The sequence below is a fragment of the Frankliniella occidentalis genome, unplaced genomic scaffold (assembly GCF_000697945.3).
Source record: "Frankliniella occidentalis isolate FOCC.00 unplaced genomic scaffold, Focc_3.1 Scaffold271, whole genome shotgun sequence".
Classification (NCBI taxonomy): Eukaryota; Metazoa; Arthropoda; class Insecta; order Thysanoptera; family Thripidae; genus Frankliniella; species Frankliniella occidentalis.
Window position 1 is genome coordinate 147,622 of NW_026267397.1, and position 8,625 is coordinate 156,246.

The 8,625-nt window shown below is 44.4% G+C and overlaps 1 protein-coding gene across 1 annotated transcript in view; it reads left to right on the plus strand.

The window, feature by feature from the left end:
* Positions 1-3,734: 3,734 nt before the first annotated feature.
* Positions 3,735-8,625, plus strand: part of LOC113210622 (uncharacterized) — a gene marked incomplete in the record, with an annotated part of 8,203 nt that continues 3,312 nt past the window's right edge. The window contains 6 exon segments of the mRNA XM_052273441.1: positions 3,735-3,917; positions 4,262-4,389; positions 4,476-4,613; positions 4,894-5,019; positions 5,247-5,427; positions 8,463-8,625. Of these exon segments, the coding sequence (XP_052129401.1) occupies positions 3,761-3,917; positions 4,262-4,389; positions 4,476-4,613; positions 4,894-5,019; positions 5,247-5,427; positions 8,463-8,625 (893 nt within the window).

Consider the following 8,625-nt stretch of genomic DNA (forward strand, 5'->3'; position numbering starts at 1 on the left):
CGGCACTTAAAATTGGCGGAAAAATATCCAAATTAAGTGAGTGATTTTTTCGTGCCCTTACGTCAGGCAGGTTATGTCCTTCTGGCTGCCGTTAGTATTCCACTAACACTCATCGGGTTTGAGCGGGTTTGAGCGTGACATAATAAAAACACCCCAAAGGGGTGCCAAGTAGGCAGCCTCAATGCATTGTGTCGCTGGTGCCTAACAATACATTAATGTTTTTCCGGAAAGAAAAGTGACTTTCGATCACGTTTAGAAAAAAAAATTAAGTCAGGTTTCCCAAGACGTATTACGTTACAGCACGATTGTGTTCAATAGTTCGAACACAACTCTACGATTCATTCATGCAGTGAAAGTAGCAAGTAGAATCTTATAAATAATGGGCAAGTCGGACCAGAAAGGGAGTCAGGCAAACCTACTCGGAGAAATAAGTTTCAATATAGTTTTGACTTCTGGCGTCAAATAACTTTAAAAACGACGTCTAAGCTTCACACTTGTAACGGCAACCTTGAAAATTTTGCCGTTTAATGCAAAAATATGCTGTTTTTTGATTTAAAATAGATTCCATAAATTTCATGTAATTTTGTCCTCGTGTCATATATCGTAACTGGCGTGAATAATTTAAAATCTTACGTGTAATTTACATAGGACTTAGATCCCTAAGTGGGTGGCTCGGGGGACGCGAGTTTGAGACCCCTTTAACATTTCACAGGCTTCTGGGAAAACGACAGCCCTATCCGTAAAACGTGATTATGGTATAGGAAGTGTAGTTTTGCCACGAATGTTGTAATTTAAGTTTATAGCTGGGCCTGTAAGTTCATTGACACATCTGTGAAATAATGGCGCCACTCTAGAATTACTACAGGGTTGTAATGTTATCCTGGTTTTAACAAATCCACAGGTCTCATGTAAAACTCTGCCTGCAAAGTGAAGTTCAGGATTAAATTTGTAGACAGAGTGCAAGAGAGGTACTCAAATTAAGAGAAAATGCATGATTAATGCATTAGAAACACTTAAGCTATCGTGCTGATACGGAAAAAAAATATATCCCCTAAATATTTTTGTGACAGATTCTACAGCCGATGTTGTAGTCTGCCAGCTATTCTGTATTACCGTGGTATTACAGCGCTGCCCTGAAAACGTATACGTGTGTAAGATGTTTAAGTATAGACGGCAATTTTTAGGGTTCTATAGCCATTATTGTAATTTCACAACTGCGCTGTAAACACAGTGTACAACACCACCTGCCACAAAAATTAGCCTTACATTTTCTGGAAGATTACTGATAGTGTACTTATTATGTTCGTAAAACAGATAGTCCCGCTCCCCAAAGTTAAACAGACGCACGCACACAGCGCTACACGAGGTCAAAGTTGTTCCGGGAGATTGTAGGTTTTGGCTTCGGTCTCTATCAAACGCCACTTCACACTTAAGATGGGATTCATCGAGGAGTTGGCAGTTGCGCGTCAAAGGAGTGTGAGTAGAGCAGGAATCAACCTCTTCTAATCGAGAAAACTGCGCAAAGCTCAATCACCTGAGAGATAAGCAGCTGCACTTGGGGCAGAAATTGTCAATAAACAACCCACAAAACCAGTCTAAAAACATTGGAAAGAAATAGGAAGATTATGCACGGACTTTCTGAAAATCACCAAGATATAAATGGTACATAGACTGTGCCGTGTGTCGGGGCCACGACAACACAGTGCACTCGTAAACAAGCAGGCCCGCCCTTCCGCCGTTGGGCAGGGCTCAGGCTTGATTGGCCTGCCGGCGGCGATGGTGGTGGGTCCCTCCGGTCGCTCCGGAGGCCCGTGCCCGCCCGAGCGGCCCAAGCGCAGATCGTTGTTCGCACAGCCTCGCCTGCCACGCCCCGGACAGGACACAACGACCAGCAGAGATAAAGACGCACACGGCCCGCAGAAACACGACCAATTAAAAGGCTCGGCCTGGGTGACACCACAAACGCGGAAACAGGGTTTGGAATAAAATCGGTCCGAGAGAGGAGTCTTTCCCAAAAATAAACAAGAGGGACCCAGGGGCCCTTCCTGCTCTATCTCTAACCGTTTAGGAGCTAGAGGGTCTTTTTAGACGATCCAGTCTATACCAGCAGGTTTGGCGCGCGGGGGAGTGGTGCGTTATGCTTCGTCCCAACTTCCCCCCGCCGGCCAACAATCACTACTGTGCGCTAGGCCACTCCCCATCCAGGCGCTCCCAGCCCCACAAACAATATACACTCAACACTCCTCCAAGCCTGGCCTGAAGGTAGCCCAGGCCAGGGCGCAGGACCGCCAAGGCCTCGACTTCAACGACGAGCACCTCTGGTTGGTCGGTCTAGCGCTCGTCCAAAGCGAGGGCGATCACCACGTCGCCACTCACTCGCCCAACAACTAACTGCATGGTCTCGCAAGGGAACTCATAAGAAGTGTTAGTCCCCCAATTTTGTTCCGCCTGCGGGGGGGTTTTGTGAGGGTCAGTGTCAGCAAAGACGGACGACAACAACGCACAAGGCCGTGAATCTCAGAACAAAGAGTCGTAACTACTCTTGTTCTAGAAAGCAATAACGTATTTAATTAGTAAAAATAATTTTGTATTAGATTTTGTTTTATTCAGATCGTCTATTTGTTAACACGCAGTGTTAAGGTTTTTGACGAAAATAAGCTTAAAATTGCCACAGTGAACAATAAGTTGTAGAATAAGTCCTAAAAACCGCAAAATAGGAAAGAAACTCTACCCCCACCCCCAAAAAACGTTTTATAAGCAGAAGGGTGGGTTGTAGTCGCGGTGCTTCGACGTTACATCGTGTCTACGGGGCAAATTTTAAGGACGACGATGTTCTTCAGCAATTCGCGAGACAGGAATGGTCGGGCCGCAGGCCCGACCATCGCCGCCGGCAGGCCAAGCAGGCCCGGCCCCTGCCGAACGGAGTTGCCGGCGTAGCGAAGCGAAGCTGGCAACTTCGTTTGGCGGAAGGGCGGGCCTGCTAGTTTAAATCAATGCAATTTTCTTTGAGTCCAAGAAAAGTACAATGTAGGAACACCACACACACCGAAAAGCAAATACCTTAGTGCTAAGGTCACACCGATCATCAAGGCCCGTTGCTGGCTCAAGAGCATATTGTTGCTAACCGTTCGACACTCCCTCTCATTTTACGACTGACTGTTCTTGAGCCAGCTACATTGATGTAAGGCCAACAGTGCGCGGTGTTCGTCATAAAAATAGGCTGAACCCTGCAAATCAGAGTAATGCGATACCCTTCGTTGTCGTATAATTAGCAACATATGCTCTTATTCAAGCATGTTCTTGGAGCCGGTTCAAGAGCAAAATGTTCTTGGGGTGTTACAGCTGTCCTTAGCACTAATGTTTGGTTTTTTTTTCAAGTGCATCTCTTTAGAGCTGTGAAATTCTATTTTACAATACATATCCTTGAATTCTGAAGTAAGGTGATGCTGTTAAATAAATTTACACCCCACAATACGACTAGGTCATAAGACAGCGAGACAGCGCGTGCAACGGCGAGCGAAACGATTGATTCTCGATTTTATCGCCGACCAAGACCTGAATGGAGGCACGTCGCCTTGGTCCTGATGTCGCAGTTAAGTGGACGTCAGTAATGGCTTTCGCATCACAGCTTAAGTAGTTTTATTTTTATTTATTGTTATTTTTCTGAGGTATTTTTTTTTCTTATCCATGTCTCTCAGCTACCTTGTCTGAGGCCGCGTACTTAAATAACAGGGAGGCTGACACGGCCACCGTTGCTGCCATGACGCCTACGGTGCTCGTTGTGGCGCTGCTCAGCCTGGGAGCCGCCCGCGCCGGGCCGCTGCTCTCCGACGACCAGAAGTACAAGCTCCCGGACGATTTCCTTCTTGGAGGTGGGACCAGCGCGATCCAGACAGAAGGGGCCTGGGACACTGACGGTACGTTAAACCATGTGATAAAACTCAGGTGCTGTGGGAAATCACTCCAGGTGAAAGCGTACGGGTTAGTACGTTAACACACGGTAGTACACCCTATTTCTGGCCCCATTTTTACAAAGTTCTCTTATTACGCTTATTTTTTTACCATCAGTACGATCCCGGGTGCAGTCTACTGCGCATGCACAGTTTGCAGGCTGTTACAAATTTACACCATATTTTGTAAATAAAAATTACAAATAAGTTTTGTAGATTTAGGAGGGTTTCTTTTATAGAAGGAGTAAGGGGCTACATTATCGCCCACAAATTACATTGCATGGAAACGAGTTTGTTATTCATGTTGACAGGAAAAGGAGTAAATGTCTTTGACTATTACTATCATTCGATGAACTCGTCCGTTAGTGTGTTGAATGAAGTTGCCGCCGACTTCTATGGGCATTACAAAGAGGACATCGGCTTAGCAGCTAAAATTGGTGTAAGGAACAGTCAGTACCTACTCTGTTTCAGATTATCACGTAGATCGTACAAATAAAATTACATTCCATTTTTAATTTTTTGAAGCTGAACGTTTTTCGGTTCTCATTCTCGTGGTCGAGAATCTTCCCAGATGGGGATTCGTCTCAACCAGCTAATGCGAAGGGGGTGCTACATTACCACAACCTTCTCGATGAGTTACGTAATCACAACATCGAACCAATGGTAAGTTTTTATCGGAAGATTATTAATTCAAATGCAAACCCCGCTGCTAACCTTACGTTCTTAAAACAAACTAATTGGAGAACGGTTTTTATGGAAGAACAGTCTGAAAATTTTCTACGCTAAGCATATACCATCAGACTGTATAATCACTTAGATTTTAAGTAGTAATTTGTCAAAGCACGATAACTTTTAGGACAATGTAAAGTGCGAAATCTTGCCTCACGTGACATTACTTTACAGCTGTTTCAGAAGTTCCTATAGTAAATATCTTACTTTATAGGTGACGATATTTCATTTCGACTACCCACAAGCTCTAGAGGACAAGTTCGGCGGCTGGGCAGGCGACGAGATGGTTGACGTGTTTGCAAACTATGCGGACTTCCTCTTCAACGAGTACGGCAGCAAGGTGAGCAATGTGCACTGTAAAATGCGTACGAACTAAATGCTTCGCAACGTTACGAACAATTTTCATTCTTTGGAATGCAACAAAAACCGTTTGTATTCCATATCAATTGTCTTTAAGGTTAGGGAGGTATTATACTCAAGACGACATCTGGTGCCCCATAAGTTCACTCATTGTTCTGATGGCTCGCACTTACAACTAACAAAAAAAATTCGGATTTTCTGCCCTAGATTAAGTATTGGCTGACAGTCAACGAGGCAGCTTTTTACTGCAACGTTCTTGGTGGATCTTTCTTAGCTCCAGCTACTCTTACCACAACAGACAAGCAGAACTCGTGCCTGAAGAATACAATTTTAGCTCACGCTAAAGCCCACAAGATATATCAAGAGAAATATAAGGCCAAGTACAAAGGTAAATAACCTAATTGCCGTTTGAACACGCTTTCCAATTGGCACGCGGAGTTTTTTTTGACGTGTCCAATGAACTTCGTCCGAGGGTTCCCTCACTCGCCAACGTCAACTCGTGCACACGAGGAAAAATACTCGCACGACTTGCGATAACTGTCTAAAAACTCGCGATGACTCGCCAATACTAGCGGAGTTTATTCTACACCCACTTTGAAGGGTGGGGGACCCCTCGACGTCGTCGGAACTGTTATTAACGCCCCAGCCTCTCGATTGATGATAGCCTTCAACCCGCTATGCGGCGCTACTTTGTTTTATTTACGAGTGAAAAAATAATGTTAATAGGATAAATTTATTGATCTTTACGACGGAACACTTGCTTATAGGCACACTAGTTGTTTTGCACTACGCAGCATTTGCTGATTTGCTTCCCAAGTCACACCCCTCCTTCCTTACGAATATAACTATACGCTGCAGACAAATGCTGAGAACCCGCACGTGACAGGTTGTCTTCCACAAGGATCAGGTGAAATTGCCAGCATCCATAGCGCATCTGCTATTGAGTCGCTTTTGAGTCTTGACTGCGACGAAAAGAAGTCATAACTTATCCATCGCCGTGTTAGACCAGTTCCAAAAACTCGTTTTTTTCGAAAATCGACCGGGACCGCTCGAATTTTTGTTGCAAATAATTCAAAGTTTAACGCCCTTAAACCGTTTTGAGGCGGGACAACACTAACCCGTGCCGCAAAGCAGTTCTTTTCTGTGTTTTCTCATTAAAACACGATATTACTAAAACAGCTGCCGTTTTTTTAACCCTGTAGCCGATTTCGATGCCCTTTGCATGGTACGTTCGTGTTACATACTGGTAAATCTATGCAAAGTCCCTTCGCTGTAGCTTCAATACTTTAGGAGATATAGCCATTCAAAGTTTTAGTCAATTTTAGACTTTTCGCTCAAAGCACAAAATTTGCAGTTTTAGGTTAAACAATGACCCCTCTAGCTCCTAAAAATCCGAACCAGCAACATGTCGATGCGAAATTTGCTCAGAATTCCAAACATGCCCTTGGCAATGCTGTAGCATCGAAATCGGCCACAGGGTTAAAAAAACGGCAGCTGTTTTAGTAATACCGTGTTTAATAATGAGGAAACACAAAAAAGTACTGCTTTGCGGCACGGGATTAGCGTCGTCCCACCTCAAAACGGTTGAAGGGCGTTTAACTTTGAATTATTTGCAACAAAAATTCGAGCGGCCCTGGCCGACTCTCGAAAAAAGTGTTTTTGGGAACTGGTCTAACCCGTGTGCGACATGACTATTATGACAATGGTATCGGAAGAGTAGATCAAAGAAGTCAGAAGGAAGAAAACTTTGTCGCGCTTTTCAGACTGTCTTCAGACACAACTGTCATCCACTGTGAAAAATAGTAGGAACGTTTACAGGAAAATTTTCCTTGACGCAAGTTGTAAAATTACAATTTGAAATCGTAAAAATACATGCAGCACGTTAAGACTTCAAATTCATTGGCGAGTAAAAATGAGCCCTCATAAATTTCCGACTTAAATTATAATTTTATTTTACAATTTTATGTAAATTTACGACGGTATTTTTCACAGTGTCCATAGTGTTATCGATCTGGAGACACCACGGGCCAGGCAGTCCAGACACGCTAAAGACATCTTAAAGACACACTCAATCACACAAACGCAAAAAAGTGAGCGATGACGGGCCACCAGTGGGAGGCGAACCCCCTGACTATTCGCCCAGACGTCCGGATCGCTCTCCACCGGGCCAAAGTGGAGGGACGCTAAGCGATGTGTCGCAATACTAGTCCCGCACAGAAAGTGGCTACACAGCAAGCATGTTTCCGTGAAGTTCCCAGTTGTTTCCGGAAAAGTTCCCGGTTTTATCTGGCGCATGCGCAGAACACAAGTTAACGACTTTTCTACTAATTTCGCATTTTTGGTGATTTGTGAGCCTTGGAGGTAGAAATGAAGTCGGCCCGTCCTTAAAATTGTTTGATTACCACTTCGCCGTCAAAATCCCCCCAAATGCGCGTTTTTTCCTCAAAAGTTCCTACATAACCTAAAAAAATTTGGAGGGAAAAGCACAATGGGAAGTGCTTTCCCAAATCAACCAGGGGCCTTCACGAAAAAATGTTTGATGTGTAGCCAGATATGATGGGGACATCTTTAAGACATGCTTGATCCGTCATGCGCTGCACTCTGCCACTGTGCTAAGATGCCCCCTTAACTTTATGTGGCTAGCATCTTGCTGAGCGGGACCAGTAGGTCTAGCGACTAGGCGAATAGTCAGGTGTTCGGTGGTTTGCCTCCTACTGCCGGCCCTCGTCTTCTATCACTTGTTTCGTCTGTCCGATTGAGTGAGTCTGAAAGATGTTTTCAGCGTGTCTTGACTGCTTGGCGCGCAGTGTCTCTGGATTGGTTTCATTATGGGTCACCTTTGTTGTGAGTGATGTAAGTCAGAGAAGCGTGACAAAGTAGACTAAATACTTTCCAACGTTACGAACAATTTTCGCCCTTTGTATAGCTAAGAAAAAGTTCGTATTGCAAAGCAAATGTTTGTGAGGCTACACAGGGTCTTACGAACAATCGGTTTGCGTTACGAACTATTTGTTCGTAAGCTTACAAACAATTAGTTCGTAATACAACGCTTCAAAATCCTTCGTAGGCTACGAAGGATTTGGCATTTTCCTTCGTACGGCTTAAACAGTGAGACAATCTGTGTTGTAAGGAAAGCTGCGTATAATATTTGGCCGCTCTGCCAATTTAAATGTGCTGTAAGCGTGTGTGGAACATGGTGCCCAGTCAAAGGACATTATTTTTTTTTTTTTTTGCAGTTGTGCGCAAAGTGTTTTCTTGATTTCCCGTAATGTGGAAATTGTGTATTACTTTTCTTCACTAAACCGTTAAAAGCTCGTAGCCACGTTCTAGTCAAACCCTTGAAGGTCTTAGTAATCTTTAGCCTAATCTAGTGCAGGGTGAATGTACTCCCGGCAGGCTTGACAGCTCGAAAAATTTTTACAGGACTGGTTGGCTTCGGCGCGGGGCCACAGTTTGCCCGAGCAGCTAGCAGCGCAGAGGAAGATGTTACTACTGCCGAGAATTCCAACGTCAACACTGGCCTCGGGCTTAGTATCGACCCCTTAGTCTACGGCGACTATCCGGAAGCAGTACGCAATTCGAAAAA